This window comes from Schistocerca piceifrons, chromosome 6 (genome assembly GCF_021461385.2).
Source record: "Schistocerca piceifrons isolate TAMUIC-IGC-003096 chromosome 6, iqSchPice1.1, whole genome shotgun sequence".
NCBI classification, from domain to species: domain Eukaryota; kingdom Metazoa; phylum Arthropoda; class Insecta; order Orthoptera; family Acrididae; genus Schistocerca; species Schistocerca piceifrons.
In genome coordinates, this window is record NC_060143.1 from 234,919,811 (window position 1) to 234,938,165 (window position 18,355).

Genomic DNA, 18,355 nt, shown 5'->3' on the forward strand with positions numbered 1-18,355 from the left:
ACTTGTTGCAATGTCAGACAATATCAACTCATTAGGTGAAAAGTTGTAAGAATAACCAATACAATTTTACAGGTATTAAGGACTGTCAACATAGGAGCAACAGCAATGAGGACTCACATGCAGCAATCTTGCCTTGCCTGAAACTGTGTTTTTGTGTGTCCCTCATTCATTCACTGGACTGGAAAAGAGAGGCAAAATCAAGATATGTCATTCCTCCTACAAGAACTAAACACCACGATGTAACATTTCGATCATCATCACATATTAACCAAACTTGGATCTCCTATTATACTCAGGAAGTCTCAAGTGATAGTTCAAAAATGAAGTGAAGAAAATGTGTAGGAAAGGAAGATAGTTGTGCCTTTATACTACAAGTAGTACAAGTTGGAAGAATTCCATTTGACAACCAGGCAGTCAGTAAATGCCAAACAGTGCATTCTCATCTGTGATACATGTTGCATAAAAGACAGCTGACTACAAATGATGCAATACTGATCTTTTACAGATGTACAGTCACAGTGGTGTGTGTGTGTGTGTGTGTGTGTGTGTGTGTGTGTGTGTGTGTGTGTGTGTGTGTTTTCTATTTCTGAAGGACAACTTCTTTGTCAGAATGCTTAAATGTTAAGCAGTCTTTTCATTGTGCTTGCCAATAACTTAGCACATCCTCTATGAGAAGAGTAGCAATCTATCTTTTTCATAATATTATTATAATTCCATCCTGAATTTTCCATTCTTTTATTCAGCTAAATATAGTAACAGGTCAAGACATTTCTTTTATTTTTCACAGATAATCATTCTTCTGGATGAGGCAGCAAATTCAGTGAATATGTCTCTTCCTTGCAGTGCCAAAATGTCACAACTGCTCATTATAGGTGGGTTACTAACTCCAGTTTTAAAATCACTGGATGTGCACACTAATAAAATAAGAACATAACTCAGTATTACCTCTTTCTTTTCTCTGTTCCTGTCTATATCCTTTTTTAATGCAATCAGGGCATCAAGAGACTCTGGTCTGTCAGTATCATAGACTAAAACATAGCCATCTGCAAGTCCAAAATACTGTCGTGGCAACTGCGGTTGATCTCGTGATGCTGGACTGTTTGGAAGTGGTTGATCTAAGCCACATATATCGTAGAACCGGACCTTTTCTCTTGTACCACGATCTGTTTCAATATTGGCTACATATATGTCTTCTATTGTTGAATGCAACTCCTGAAAAAAATTACAGTTTTCTGAAATAAAAGTGTATTCAATTGGAGGAGCATAGATCGTGCAGTGTAGAATATAATAAAATTCATTCCCATGTTTCACTTTAATCATTCTTCTGTACTGTAATCTTCTTCTCTCTCCTCTCCAACTTCACACTCTTTATTACTCTGTAGGTAAAGGTGACCAGGCATCTAACTAAATGAGCACTGTGTAATAAGAGGTTCTTCACCATAAGACACACAAGTGCAATCACAATGTGTCAACATTGTATGCATGTTTTATAGCACAATGAGTCAAAGGCAGAGAGATGGGCACATTCAAGCTGAACATGACTGTAAGATTCACAAGTTCCACAAGCCAGACTGCACAAGAGTTGAAGGGTACTGCAAGTGACATTTTGCAATTGATGTACTTATGCCAATGATTGAACTTAAATTTATTTTGTTTGGAGTTGTTGGAGCAACTAACTGAATTACATTCTCCCCCAGGGTTTCAACTATCTCTCGTCGTGCCCTGAAATGAGAAATGTTCTTCCCACAATCCTTCCCGCCCCTCCTACAGTGGTATTCCGCCGTCCATCAAACCTACACAGTATATTCATCCATCCCTACACAACACCTGTTCCCAACCCCTTACCTCATGGTTCAAAGCCCTGTAATAGACCTAGGTGCAAGACCTGTCCCATGCATCCTCCCACCCCCCACCTACTCTGGTCACAAACATCACCTACCCCATCAGAGGCACGGTTACCTCTGAAACCAGTCATGTGATCTACAAGCTGAGTTGCAACCACTGTGCTGGATTCTATATGGGCATGACAACCAACAAGGTGTCTGTCCATGTGAATGGCCACTGACAAACTGTGGCCAAGAAACAAGTGGACCACCCTGTTACTGAATGCACCGCCAAATATGACATCCTTCATTTCAGTGACTGCTTCGCAGCCTGTGCCATATGGATCCTTCCCACCACCAACACCAGCTTTTCTGAACTGCACAAGTGGGAACTTTCCCTGCAATACACCCTCCTTGTCTCAACCTTTGTTAGTCACTGTCCTCACCCATCTAGCCCCTTCCCTGTTCCCATTCCAGCACTACACAGCCGTCATTCCACTATCACACCCAGTCTTTTTACTTCTCTTTTCCGCTATTCCCCCCCCCCACCTCTCTCCCGCCCTCTTTCTAACCGGCACCACTTCACTGTCCGCCACCCCCACCATACTATCCCTCCCCCAATGTTGACGTAGGCCTTAATGGCTGAAAGCTTTATTTGTGACAGTCTTTTAGTTATGCCTATCTGCGACTCAGTGACTCTGCTATATGCTGAGTAGCAACTTTCCTCTTCATAATATTGTTACACTCCAATCCGGATTTTCCATCGTTTGATTACTGTGTTTTACTTCGTAACTACTGTTAATTAGTGATAATCATCTTCAGATCAGTCCCGAAGACACAAAAAGAAAAAGCATATAGTTACAAGTGAGAAAAATTACATAATGATTAGAAAACATCTGGGTAACTTTATCTTCACTGTGAAAATATTACACTTCTTCATATTACTGTGACATGGAAAAGTCAAGAAGCAAAGATACAACCTACGATATGATGGACCTCAGACATTAGCTATTACATATCAGTGAACTCAAAGACAAACTATACAAACCAGTTAGATATTGTTGTGACATACTGGAGAGGATTTCATTAAATGTCCGATATGGAGGAAATCAATGAAACAGCATACTGAGAAACAAGATGACTTACTTTCCACAACTATGCTGCTGTTCATATAATAAATATCCCACCCAAATTCTGCAGTAATAGTTTCAACACTTTAATGCAAACACCTTTCATTTAACACTCTAAGGAAGTCACAAAGCTCATATGCAGAACTGGTGGTAAACATTGTACAATCACCAAACCAAACTATTGCTGTCCCCCTTTAAAAGAAGGAATGATAAATTGCAATATCCATTATGTAATTTGCTCTGCAGTCTACTCATTAACCTTACTTCATGTTTGAACCGTGTAATTATCTTGCAATATGGGCTACGGTGAGATGTTTTACACAGTACTTTTTTGGTTCTACTATGCAGTGAATTTGACATTGCAAGCGTGTTACTGAATCTCATCATTCAGGAAATGCTACACTTATTTGTTATGGTATATTTTGCACAACGTAGTTACGCAGTCCCCATGACGTAGTTATCTACTCATCTGTGAATGCCATCTCATATCTTTAGAATAATTCCTAGTGGAAGATTGTTCTAATAAATATGCCTTGTTAAAGTGTCTCACATTTGGTGTACCATGTTAGCATCCCACCTACTACACTTTCTCCGTTCTACCCCTGTTCGCACCCACTAAATCCACCTCATCCAGTCACATCTGCCGCCCCTCTTTCTACGCTTATCCATCCTCAAACCTGCTACCCACAGTAATATACATACATTTATTAATGATTAGTTATTCTCTACTTTGACTTTCGTGACTTCTCGCCAATTTTAGTGAGTTTTCACCTTCCAATATCGTTGTCTTCCTCAGATTTCATCTCTTTTTTCCCACCCTGTGCATCCATTTCATACTTTTCACACATATTTGGGTGTATTTCTGCGTAATTTTTCGGACGTAATTGTACTTTCTTACGTGTTTTTTTGCATTTTTGCACCACCATGGATCCTTGCGCCTTCAATCTGGGTCAATACAGAAAAGTTTCCTTATACCTAGCCAGATCCCAGACCCACGTACTGTCCCTGCGTTGCTACTTGGCTCATGAAATCCCCCCTAATGGCCTTACCATCAAATTACCCATCTCTAGTTGCCACCCCTCCTTCCACAATGACCTCCACCTGTTCAGTGGCCCTCACCAACATAGTCCTGCAAAACCATATCAACCAAGCCCAATCCTCCTTGCAGTACCTTCTCTCCATCCGCAAAATTCTCCTGTTACGTAATCCCAAATTCCTGGAACCCATAACACACACTGAAACTCTCGCCCTGCAGGAACTTGTGCAACATGCACAACGCCACCTCTAAAAGCTATCCATCCTTCTCACTTCCTAGTCCCACCTCGGAGTAGCACTGTCCACCACTTCTACAACAACCTCCAAACCTCCCTCACACCCCCTCATAGCTGACAAACCCTGTTTCGCAGACCTACTACACTTATCCCACCCTTCAGAACTCCCGCCCACCACCACACAGAACTCAAAACCTAAACAGACCCGCAACACAGTCGTGAACCTTTCTTCCAGAAGCCTCAGTCCCACAGAAATATCAGTCCTTTCCAAAGGCCTCACCTTTTGTCCCACTCCCAAATTCAACCATGCAGGACTAGTTAAAGACCTTCTCTCCTTCTCCCGGTCCCTACAGTGGAAACACTTTTTCGCCACCAACCCGACCAATCAGACTCAACCAAAGACCAATATTGAACCTTGCCTAACTCGGTTCACTCCTCCATCCAACCGTGATCCACCCCCACTGCCTCCAAACCACCCCCTGTTAACTTTCCAGAATTTCTTATCTTTGAACTTTGCCTCACAATCATTCCCCAAATCCCTCAACATGCATACTAACCTGACTTCTGCAGAAAGAACCACAGTCCACCATCTAAAAACTGATCCCGATCTTATAATCCTACCTTCAGACAAAAGCTCCACCACCATAGTTTTGAACCGCAGAACGTGGCAGAAGGACTCTGTCAGCTGTCAGATAGTTCCACCTACAAACCATGCCACAGTGATCCCATTCCAGCAATCCAACAGGATCTCCAGTCACTACTCAAATCATTAGGCCCATCCCAGAACCTCTCCCCAGAGTCCATCTCTCTACTTACCCCTACCACTCCCCGCACTCCCACCTTCTACATGCTTCCTAAAGTGCATCAACCCAACCACCCAGGATGCCCCATTGTAGCCGGTTACTGTGCCCCCACTGAGAGAATCTCTGCTCTCGTAGACCAACACCTTCAACCTATTACCCAGAACCTATCCTCCTATATAAAAGATACCAAGCATTTCCTCGACCGACTCTCCACAGTTCCTTTTCCTTTACCACACGGTGCCCTGCTCATCATAATTGATGCCACCTCCCTGTACACTAACATTCCTAATGCCCATGGCCTTACTGCTAACCAACACTACCTTTCCAAATGCCCTATGGATTCCAAACCAACAACCTCCTTCCTAGTCTCCATGACCATCCCCGCCCAAAATTACTTCTCCTTTGAAGGCATTACCTACAAACAAATCCGCGGTACGGCTATGGGCACCCGCATGGCACCAGCCTATGCTAACCTATTCATGGGCCATCTAGAGGAATCCTTTCTAAAAACTCAGAATCCTAAGCCCCTCACCTGGTTCAGATTCAATGATGACATCTTTGCTATCTCAATTGAAGATGAGGACACCTTATTCACATTCCTCCAGAACCTCAACAACATCTCCCCCATTTGCTTCACCTGGTCCTACTCAACCCAACAAGCCACCTTCCTAGATGTTGACCTCCACCTCAGAGATGGCTACATCAGTACCTCCGTCCATATCAAACCTAATAACCACCAGCAATACCTCCACTTCGTCAGCTGCCACCCGTTTCATACCAAGAAGTCCCTTCCGTACAGCCTAGCCACCCATGATCGTCGCATCTGCAGTACTAAGCAGTTCCTCTCTAAATATACTGAGGGTCTCACTGAAGCCTTCACTGACTGTAATTATCCTCCCATCCTTGTATAAAAACAAATTTCCCATGCCTTATCTTTCCAGTCTCCTACCACCTCCCAAAGTCCCACAGTCCAGCCACAGAGGAGCATTCCCCTCGTAACTCAGTACCATCCGGGACTGGAGCAACTGAATTACATTCTCCACCATGGTTTCGATTACCTCTCGTCGTGCCCTGAAATGAGAAATGTCGTACCCACTATTCTTCCCACTCCTCCTACCATGGTATTCCGCCGTCCACCGAACCTACACAATATACTCATCCGTCCTTACACAACCCCTGCTCCCAATCCCTTACCTCATGGCTCATACCCCTGTAATAAACCTAGATGCAAGACCTGTCCCATACATCCTCCTACCACCACCTACTCCAGTCCGGTCACTAACATCACCTATCCCATCAAAGGCAGAGCCACCTGTGAAACCAGTCATGTGATTTAAAGTTCAGCTGCAACCACTGTGCTGCATTCTATGTAGGCATGACAACCAACAAGCTGTCTGTCTGCATGAATGGTTACCGACAAACTGTAGCCAAGAAACAAGTTGACCACCCTGTAGCTGAACACGATGACAAACATGATAAGCCTCATCTCAATGACTGCTTCACAGCCTGTGCCATATGGATCCTTCCCACCAACACCAGCTTTTTTGAACTGCGCAGGTGGGAACTTTCCCTGCAATACATCATATGTTCCCATAACACTCCTGGCCTCAACCTTCGTTAGTCACTGTCCTCACCCATCCAGCCCCCTCCCTGTTCCAATTCCAGCACTGCACAGCTGTCATTTCACCACCACACTCAGTCTTAATTTATTTTTATTTCTCTCCTTTCCACTAATTACCCCCTCCCCCCCTCCCCCCTCCGCACCTTCTCTCCTGCCCTCCGTCTAAACTGTAACACTTCACTGTCCGCCACTCCCACCATACTATCCCTCCCCCTCCCCGCCCCAGCCTCCTCCTTACCGTCATCCACTCGCCACTCCCATCATGTACTGGTGCTGCCGCTCGCAATGTAGTTTCAGCTCTCTGAGACTGTAGATGTGTGTGCAAGTTGTGCTTGCGTGTGAGAGAGAGAGAGAGAGAGAGAGAGAGAGAGAGAGAGAGAGTGTGTGTGTGTGTGTGTGTGTGTGTGTGTGTGTGGGTGGGTGGGTGGGTGGGTGGGAGGGTGCGCGCGTGTTTGTGTATGTGTGTCTACTGCTGACAAAGGCCTTAATGGCTGAAAGCTATGATTGTGTGAATCTTATCATTGTGCCTACGCGACTCAGCACCTCCGCTATATGGTGAGTAGCAACTTTCCTTCTCTTGTATTGCTACATTCCATCCTGGATTTTCCATTGTTTGATGTTATTATCCAAGGAATTTAACTGATGGCCTCTTGCTCAACGGCAGTGGTCGCTGCACCTGTGAAATGCAGTCATGTAAAGTAGAAACTCAATATAATGCTGGTGTCAGGAGACATGCTTTAGTCTTGCATTATAGCGTAAATATGGTATATCAAGTGAGCTGTGTAATGACAACACAGAAAGCTTGGAATGCATCTAATACAAGGGCATGGTGAAGCATGATGTCTCCAAGCTCTTTATGTGAAAATTCTTAAAGATTTTTAAAGAAAACAAACGTTATTAAAATGCTACATCTTCATTCTTCATCTACATATTTGCAGCTGCAGGCCCACGTCGCTAGAGGTCTCCAAATTCTAGTATTTAACACGGCAGTATGTAATGTAACTACTTCGGTCATGGTTTCCAAAACTTAAAGAATGCCTACACGGACTTCACTTTGATAGTGATGTACCAGTGCAAGCAGAGGTAAAGTTGTGGCTCCACTAACAAAGTCAAATATGCCACAGTGATGGCCTCTCATAGGGTGAAATTTATTTGTTGCTTGGGTGGCTATATTGAGATATAAATAAGTGGCCAAGAAGAACAAAGATGTAGAATGTTAATAAAATTTGTTTATTTAAAAAGTGTTAGTAGGCTCCACATAAATTCAGAGGCAGTACTTTTCAGTACTTCTTCATAAAAGTCATACTGTGCTATATAATGTACACACAGCAATCGATAAACTTCACTGAAATGGCGACCCAACAATAAGACTACAGTAGATCCAAATAAAATAATGTGCTGCACTACAATGTGTATAATATTAACTGAATTTTCCACTGGAGCTCGATAGAACATGATAAAAATAAAAAAGGAAAGACCCTCCTAATGTTCTGCAAATTTATATTTATTTGGTCACAAACCAGTTCTCGGCTTCTCAGGCTACCTTCAGGTGACAACTAAATGTCGCAAACCCAGGTCAACATGAAGTGCGAATGACACAGATATTTTTTGCACAAAAGATACGAAAATGACAGTCATAATGTACTCCCTGTGGGACATCCACAACTGTTGCTAAAATTTTTCATGATGAATAAATCTGCTTCAGTCATACTTCACTAATCCTTTATTTACCTAAATAACGTTATTTTTATTTTACCTAAATAAAGGATTAGTCAAGGACAACTGGAGTGGCTTTATTCATCATGAAAAACGACAGTGTTTATACAGAAATACTGTATGCTAGTTAATATGAATCCTATGGATCCTGGACTGTATGGTCTACCCAAATTACATAAAGATAGTGTCATCCTTCTCTGCTCCATATTACCTACTTATGAAAGAGCTTTATCATATCATTAAAAAGAAAACCAATTTTAAACTATGTTTGGTAACAAACATTCTATGGCTCTTGTTGACAAAATTAAAGATATGAAAATCCCACCAAGTTACAAACTAGCATCATTCAATGTCACTAGTCCTAAACTACCAGAAATTTCTATGTGCAGTTTCGTACAAGTTTTCTTTCAGAAACAGCCATTTAACTGTAAGATTAAGTATTGGTTCAGATATGTCGATGAAATGCAGTGTCTCTGGACTCTTAACACTACACATTAGGATACGTTACTACAGCATTTAAACTCACACAAACAAAGATTTGGTTTTGCAATGGAGCTGGGAGGCTTTCCTATAGTACTAGTACAAGAAAACAAATGTTTAGCATTATAGAAAAAACATAGCTAATGATATGGTAATTCTTGCATGCTCACAGCATCCACACTGCTTTTCATTCAATAGTGCATCCCCTCATATCTGTTCCATTATCCAAATCAAAAAAGAACTACAAACCATCAAAAATCCCTTAAACAAATCACTTCAGCAATAGCTATAGATTTGTCCCGATTAACAATATTTTACTAAAAAATAAAATTATACTGTTCTGTACACTGGCAAACAGCAATCATTCAGTAGTTACAAAGTCTGGTGCAAAATTCTATATATTGGCAACATTTCAGACGATCTCAGAAAAAGTTTGTTTCATAACTACAGACCTGCATATTATAATATCAATAACATATCAAAATTTTTATTCGATAGTGAAGACAAACTGCAATTCTTGGCACACAGTGGTGTATATAAAATGACTTGCAAGAAGGTTACATTAGTCAGGCAGGCAGAGCTGCGGCAACTATGCTATGTGAAGATGGGAGAGAAGCTGGCAATTAAGGAAGAAAGATTTGACCTTTGCTAATCATCTTTTAGCAGAAAACCATTCATATGATGTAGAATGTGAAGTTTTACATTCTTTCAAGAAAAGCAGAAAGATGACCCAACTGGAAATCAACAACCTAATATTTAATGATCAGACTCAGTTTCCATTTTCCCCTTCATTAAATTAACTCTTCATTAGATAGACTAGATTTCTTTCTTTCTTTCTTGGGCCTTTGTCCTGCTTCAATGCAGGGTCAGCCTTGTTACTATTGATTTGGCAGTGTTAGTTGCAGAGGGTGGCCAGATGCCCTTCTTGTCGCCACACCAAATGCCCCCCCCCCCCCCTTCCCCCCTGCCAGGACAGATTTAGTGTACCCCAGCTGTTTGCGTCTAGTGCCAGCCATGTAACTGCCAAATGTCTGCGAGTCATGTAACTGAGGTGGAACGTGGGGACAAGCCCGGTATTCACGTAGCGGGATGTGGAAAACTGCCTAAAAACCACATCCAGGCTGGCTGGCATACCGGCTTTCATCGTTAATCTGCCGGGCAGATTCGATCCGGAGCCGGCGCGCCTACCCGAGTCCAGGAAGCTGCGCATTAGTGCTCTCAGCTACCCTGGCGGGTTATTAGATATACTAGATGCCAACCATAAATTCATCTTTTTTTTCATCATTTGTTAAATGTATCTCCATGTAAAAACTTTGTTTACCTCTTTTTTAGTTAAGGTAATTATTGTTATGTTTTTCTATGTAAACATTGTCATTTCTGTATCTTTTGTACAAGTAAGATCTGTATCACATTTCATGTTTTATATATTTTTGCAACACCTGAAGATTGCCTGAAAAGCCGAAAGCTGGTTCGTAATCAAATAAATATAATTTTGCACAATAGTAGGAAGTGTTTCCCTTTTTAATATTAGTATAAAAATACACTACAAAACACACAACTATTTACAACAGTGTCTGCAAGCTGCTGTACATTCATTTTTCCACTGATCTGAAGAAGCTTATTACTTCTTTTTGTGTGTTATCTCATGCATTTTCGTTTGTGTATTGCTTTATGTTCATCAGGTACAACTGCTAAATATGGTTCACTCAGTCTCTCCATCGAAATAATCACTTTGTTTATAATGTCCACAGTTTCATGTGTATATGTTGGCCTGCATTACAACTCCCGTTTCATACAGTATCAACAATATTCTTGTAACCTATTATCTCTGAAATCAGATCACCATAGTCCACGAATGTCCAACAGTTCAAGTCTTAAAGATCAATACTGCACAGTAGAACATCACATACCAACTGGATGTCATTGTTGTTGAAACCTGAGTCATCACGTTTTTCATCTGCTGCATTTCCTTCAATGGAACACTTGTTCCAGCAACTCCTAACAGTCATCAAACTGATGATTTGCATTGTCAGTCTGGTACCAAGAGCCGCAGGTTTCGAATCAGCGCCAGACGGCATGGACCTCGATTACCACTAGAGGTCTCTCCAGCCGTTCCGCCATAAGCCACGGCTGCGCACACACTCTTGGCCCACGTATAATGTGAGGACACCACAGTGGAGCACATGGTCCCAGCGGTCAATAGCAATGTACTCTATCAGGTATTTAAGCACCTGCTTCTCGCTCAGCAGGCAGTCTGATATTCGTGTTACTCTATAAACATCTCGGCTACGCACAGTGTGTTTACTTGGTTTCCGTGTACGAGCGGATGTTGTAAATTCACAAGGTTTAGCTTGTGACCCCATTAATATTTGTGTGTTGTTGTTCGTTAGGTCTTCTTCGGTCTTCCGTCATTGTTCGTGTCCGGTCTTCCGTCATTGTTCGTGTCCATCCTTCCCCATTCGTTTTGTTTCTTCGCGGGCCACTTCCATCTGGTCCTGCCGCGCTTTTATTCTCAGCAACCCCGCGACCAGAACGGTCGTGGTTACAACATTTTGGCGACAAGGTAAACAGTGGTTGCTGTTAGCATGGAGGCAAAGTTGGTCTGTCTTCTAGAGCATCAGCAGCAGCTCATGCAGCAGCAACAGCTCCAGATAGACATCTTACAACAGTCGCTGTGGTTGTTAACGGACGAAGACGATGCCCAGGACGCATTACCACAACAGCTTCCGAGTCCTCAGGTGTCCGATGCTTTCCCACATCCGCCACCATTCCCACCATTTAATGACACTAAAGAAGACTGGGAAACATATTTACATTGACTGAAACAACATTTCACAGCTTTTCAAGTCACAGATGACTCCTTGCAGCGGTCGTTGTTTTTGTCTTGAGCCTCCCCAGACAGTTCTTTCTTCTCCACAAGGTGGCACCATTGTCCAATCCTGTGGCTCTCTCTTTCCAGGAGATATGCCTTTTAGATTAGATTAGATTAATACTAGTTCCATGGATCATGAATACGATATTTCGTAATGATGTGGAACGAGTCAAATTTTCCAATACATGACATAATTAAGTTAATTTAACAACATACTTAAGTTAATATAACAACTTTTTATTTTTTGTGTTTTTTATTTTTTTATTTTTACTTTTTTAATATTTTTTCTTTTTTCTTTTTTTTTTCTTAATTTATATCTAAAAATTCCTCTATGGAGTAGAAGGAGTTGTCATTCAGAAATTCTTTTAATTTCTTCTTAAATACTTGTTGGTTATCTGTCAGACTTTTGATACTATTTGGTAAGTGACCAAAGACTTTAGTGCCAGTATAATTCACCCCTTTCTGTGCTAAAGTTAGACTTAATCTTGAATAGTGAAGATCATCCTTTCTCCTAGTATTGTAGTTATGCACACTGATATTACTTTTGAATTGGGTTTGGTTGTTAATAACAAATTTCATAAGAGAGTATATATACTGAGAAGCTACTGTGAATATCCCTAGATCCTTAAATAAATGTCTGCAGGATGATCTTGGGTGGACTCCAGCTATTATTCTGATTACACGCTTTTGTGCAATAAATATTTTATTCCTCAGTGATGAATTACCCCAAAATATGATGCCATATGAAAGCAATGAGTGAAAATAGGTGTAGTAAGCTAATTTACTAAGATGTTTATCACCAAAATTTGCAATGACCCTTATTGCATAAGTAGCTGAACTCAAACGTTTCAGCAGATCATCAATGTGTTTCTTCCAATTTAATCTCTCATCAATGGACACACCCAAAAATTAGGAATATTCTACCTTAGCTATATGCTTCTGATTAAGGTCTATATTTATTAATGGCGTAATACCATTCACTGTACGGAACTGTATGTACTGTGTCTTATCAAAATTCAGTGAGAGTCTGTTTACAAGGAACCACTTAGTAATTTTATGAAAGACAGTATTGACAATTTCATCAGTTAATTCTTGTTTGTCAGGTGTGATTACCATACTTGTATCATCAGCAAAGAGAACTAACTTTGCCTCTTCATGAATATAGAATGGCAAGTCATTAATATATATTAAGAACAACAAAGGACCCAAGACTGACCCTTGTGGAACCCCATTCTTGATAGTTCCCCAGTTTGAGGAATGTGCTGATCTTTGCATATTATGAGAACTGCTTATTTCAACTTTCTGCACTCTTCCAGTTAGGTATGAATTAAACCATTTGTGCACTGTCCCACTCATGCCACAATACTTGAGCTTGTCTAGCAGAATTTCGTGATTTACACAATCAAAAGCCTTTGAGAGATCACAAAAAATCCCAATGGGTGGTGTTTGGTTATTCAGATCATTCAAAATTTGATTGGTGAAAGCATATATACCATTTTCTGTTGAAAAACCTTTCTGGAAACCAAACTGACATTTTGTTAGTACTTCATTTTTACAGATATGTGAAGCTACTCTTGAATACATTACTTTCTCAAAAATTTTGGATAAAGCTGTTAGAAGGGAGATTGGACGGTAATTGTTGACATCAGATCTATCCCCCTTTTTATGCAAAGGTATAACAATAGCATATTTCAGTCTAGCAGGGAAAATGCCCTGTTCCAGAGAGCTATTACACAGGTGGCTGAGAATCTTACTTATCTGTTGAGAACAAGCTTTTAGTATTTTGCTGGAAATGCCATCAATTCCACGTGAGTTTTTGCTTTTAAGCAAGTTTATTATTTTCCTAATTTCAGAGGGAGAAGTGGGTGAGATTTCAATTGTATCATATTGCGTAGGTATGGCCTCTCCCATTAACAGCCTAGCATCTTCTAATGAACACCTGGATCCTACTACTCCACAACATTTAGAAAATTATTATTAAAAATATTTTCAACTTCTGACTTTTTGTTTGTAAAGTTTTCATTCAATTTGATGGTAATACTGTCTTCCTGTGCTCTTGGTTGACCTGTTTCTCTTTTAATAATATTCCAAATTGTTTTAATTTTATTATCAGAGTTGCTGATTTCAGACATGATACACATACTTCTGGATTTTTTAATAACTTTTCTTATATAACGCAGTAGTTTTTATAATGTTTGATAGTTTCTGGGACACTATTCTTTCTTGCTGTCAGATACATTTCCCTTTTCCGGTTACAAGATATTTTTATACCCTTCGTAAGCCATGGTTTGTTACAAGGTTTCTTACAAGTATATTTAACTATTTTCTTGGGGAAGCAGTTTTCAAATGCATTTACAAAAATGTCATGAAATAAATTATATTTTAAATTGGCATCAGGTTCACGGTACACCTCATCCCAGTCTAACTGCTGTAGGCTTTCCCTGAAATTTGCAATTGTTAAATCGTTGACTGAACGTACTACTTTGGAGGACTGTTTAGTATTGCTGAATGGAGCTATGTCATATTTTGTAACTAGCTGTGCACCATGATCAGAAAGACCATTCTCAACAGGCTGAGCATTTATCTGGTCTATAAAGAAGTTATCTATCAGTGAGCTGCTATCCTTTACCACCCGAGTAGGAAAATCAATAACGGGTGTCAAATTGAAAGAACCGAGTAATACTTCAAGGTCATTTTTCCTATTACCCTCATTCAGAGAATCTACATTGAAGTCCTCACAAATAATAATTTGCTTCCCCCTGTCTGACAGATAGCACAACAAGGAGTCCAAATTTTTCAGAAATAGATGAAAATTTCCTGATGGGGACCTATATACAGTTACAATTATAAATGTGCCTTTATTTAATTTAAGCTCACAGGCACAAGCTTCTATATGTTTCTCTACACAAAACTTTTTTGTTTCTGTACTTTTTGCACAATGATAACCTTTGACATATATGGCAACTCCTCCTTTCTCCATATTTTCTCTCATTACATGTGCAGAGAGCTTATATCCACTTACATTTAGCTTATCCATATCAGTAACAATGTGATGCTCAGACAGGCATAGTATATCTATTTCATCCTCAGCTTCTAAATCTTCTAAACAAACCAGAAGCTCATCTATTTTATTCTTTAAATTTCCAATATTTTGATGAAATATACTTACATTACTTTTAATTATACTTTTATGAGAACCTTTCCTTATTCTAACATTTGCAGTGCTCTCCTGTCTGAGTTTCTCACTGTGCTTAGGCCTAGTTCCTATACCAGTGGTCACATGGTGTTCAGAGAGGCAGATTATGTCAACTGGGTTGGGTGACTTTAATTCATCAATGCAATTACCTAGGACTGAGATACAACTTGGTGGAGATAAAATTTCTGGTGATTGGTGAAAATTTATAATTGACAGCTGTGATTGGTGATCCAATGTGCTAGAATTGTGCTGTTTAATTTCTTTCCTAAACTGAAGATTTGATTCAATCCTGACCTCTCGTAGAACTTGACATCTTTCTGTCTTACCTATCCTAAAAAATGTACTGCTCCAACACCTGTAACTTTTGCTGATGAACTATTATTCCCAACGCTGCCACGTGGTCGCCTCTCGGCTGGAGTTCCACCAATATGATAAACAGCCTGGTCAATCATATCGCTCCTCGGTCATGGACTTGCACGGTCTCAGCTGTCGATGAGATTCTACATGCACCAATCAGCAGTGTAAGGCTTCGTAGGTGGACTCCCGGATCCAGGATGTGGTGGTTCAGCTGGCTCCTGATTCTGAGGTCCGCACTGCGGCGTTGAAACTCGAAAACCCCTCCTTGGAAGAGATTCTCCGCATTGCGCACTCCTTTGAAACTGCTCAGGCAGCTAATGAGCGTCTTATGGCGCGGCCGCAAGTGGCGGCAATGGATGCTTCTCAGCAGGTTCCGCCCTCACAAAGTCGATGTGGCCCTGACGACTGGTGCCAGCGCCATCGGGACTCCTCTTTGTGTGATGTCTCTATGGCATCGGCGCCGCTGGTTGCGCGGCCCACTTCCATCTTGCCCACATGGCTTTACTGCACATTCACGAGCCGATTGTCCCCACTGCTGGAAAACGTGCATGCTGTGTAACAGGGAGGGCCACATCCAATCAGTTTGTCATAGTCGCTCGACTCACTCCAGTCCTGCCCCTCCTGGGCCTCAAGATACCGTCCATGCTCTGCAATCAGTAGTCCCACAGGACGACTCATCAGCGCGGAAGCTTTTCCTCCCCCTCCGCCTATTCACTGAAGACGTCAGTTTTCAGGTCGACAGTGGGCCACCGTCTCCCTGATTAATATGGTGATATATACCACCTGAGCACTCCTGAGTTGTCACCTCCCTCTTTGCATTTAGTCGCCTACAGAGACAGTTCCATTCCCCTTTGAGGGCAGTTCGTCGTCCAGGTGACGTAAAAACGTGTTCCCTGACTCCTTACCATATTTGTCGTCAACCATCCATTGGCTTCGAGTATATTTGGCATGGGTGCGTTTCGACTGTTTGGCTTTTCAATTTCCGATGAAGTTAAGGTTGTTTCCACAGCTGTTCCTTTTCAAGAATTGGATGATCTGTGCTCTGCTTTTGCGTCGTCGTTTGCAACGGATCTTGGATGTGCTTCTGATTTTCAGGCGCACATCACACTTCGGCCCGATGCGTAGCCTCGCTTTTTCGGGCCCGACACCTTATGGCAGGCAGTTAAGAAGGAACCTGATCGGCTCCAGGCCGCTGCTGTTCTGGAGCCTGTGACATACAGTGCCTGAGCGACACCATTGGTGGTCATACGGAAACCCAATGGGTCCCTTTGCCTGTTTGAGGACTTCAGTGCTAATGTCAATGCTCAGTCCCTAGTTGACACTTATCCCATTCCCTGACAGGAAGACCTTCTTGCCAAGCTTGCCAGGGGGAGAGTACTCTTCCAAGATCAACCTGGCTGAGGCATACCACCAGTTACCCTTGGATGCCAATTCCCAGAACATCTTGGTTATCAATACGCCTTTCGGATTGTACAAGTACAAGCGCCTTCCATTTGGTGTCTTTTCGGTGCCAGCCATTTTCCAGCAGTTCCTGGAGCAGCAGACACAGCTGATCCATGGATCTGGATGACACCTTGGTCACCGGATGTTCCCACCTGGAACATTTGCAAAACCTCAGCGTCTTATTTCATGCTCTGCATTCTGCAGGTTTACACTGTCAGCTGGACAAGTGTTGTTTTTTTTTCAACTGGAAGTGGAATACTTATGCCACTGGCTTAGCAAAGATGGCATTCGCCCTTTAGGTTGTAATGTCGCGCGCCATTGAGGCCCTTCCTCGTCCCAAGGACTTATCTGAACTCCAGGTCTTTTTGAGCAAGGTTACTTATTACTTAAAGTTCTTACCCCAGGCTGCCTCCATTGCTCAACCCCTCAATCACTTGCATCGCAAAGGGGTGCCTTTTCATGGGACTCCTATGACCAGGCTTTTCTCCGTTTAAAGGCGATGCTGAAGTCCGCCCCTTGCCTTACCCCCTTCTCTCCGCCCCTTGGTCGTGGCGGCTGATGCGTCAGCATACGGCACTGCGGCCGTCCTCGTGCATCGGAATGCCCATGGCTCCGAACAGCCCACCACTTATGCGTCTAAGACATTGACCCTAGCACAATGGAACTACTCCCAGATTGAAAAGGAAGCCCTGACGATCGTGTTCGCCATCCAAAAATTTCACACCAATCTCTTTGGGGCAAAGTTCACCCTCCTAACAGACCATAAACCCTTAGTTACGCTTTTTGGACCCAACTCTCACCTTCCAGAGCAGACGGCTCAACGTCTCCAGCGCTGGGCGTTATTTTTACAAAATTACACTTACACCATCCGGTACAAGCCCACCACCCACCACGCTAACGTGGACGCTTTGTCGTCATGTCTCCCAACACGCCCCGATCCTGTGTTTGACCAAAAGGAGTTCCTCTGATTTCACAATTTCTATGGCTACCCGCTGTGACCCTACCTTGCAGCAGGTTCTCCACTACGTTGTCCACGGGTGGCCCTCCTATATTACTTGGCGGATGTGGATCGATTTCAGCCCCTGGTGCCACCTGTCCTACAGGCTCTCCGTGGTTGATGAGGTCCTTCTGTTGGCCATGGAGTCGGATGCCCATCGGGTGGTCACCCCTCCAGATTTGGGGTATCAAGTGCTTAGTTTGTTACACAGTGGGCACCGGTGTATGTAACACATGAAAGTTTTGGCTCGCCAGCAAGTGTATTGGCCTGGCATCGATGGCGATACTGACCGCCTGGTCTGCGGGTGCACTGTGTGTGCGCATCACCAGGCAAGCCCCCCCTCAGTCGTTCGGACCCTGGCCTGTGCCTTGCTGGCCCTGGGATCACATCCATCTCGATTTTGCGGGCCCGTTTTTGAGGTCCATGTGGTTACTTATCATTGATGCCTACTCCAAATACCCATTTGTCGTCCGATTGGCGTCCACCACCATGGAGGCCACACTCACGGCCCTGGCCCAGGTTCTCGCCAAAGAGGGCCTGCCTCACATATTGGTCTCCAATAATGGCCCCCAATTCATAGCATCCTCCTTCCACAACTTCTGTCAGGCCAACAGTATCAAAACATATCTGTAGACCGCCTTTCCAC

The 18,355-nt window shown here is 42.4% G+C and overlaps 1 protein-coding gene across 2 annotated transcripts in view; it reads right to left on the minus strand.

Moving 5' to 3' along the window:
• Positions 1-18,355, minus strand: part of LOC124803049 (NF-kappa-B inhibitor-interacting Ras-like protein 2) — a 75,051-nt gene that overhangs the window by 9,100 nt on the left and 47,596 nt on the right. For both annotated transcript variants that reach the window (XM_047264171.1, XM_047264170.1), the window contains one exon: positions 946-1,212. In XM_047264171.1, the coding sequence (XP_047120127.1) occupies positions 946-1,212 (267 nt within the window). The remainder of the gene's footprint in view (positions 1-945; positions 1,213-18,355) is intronic.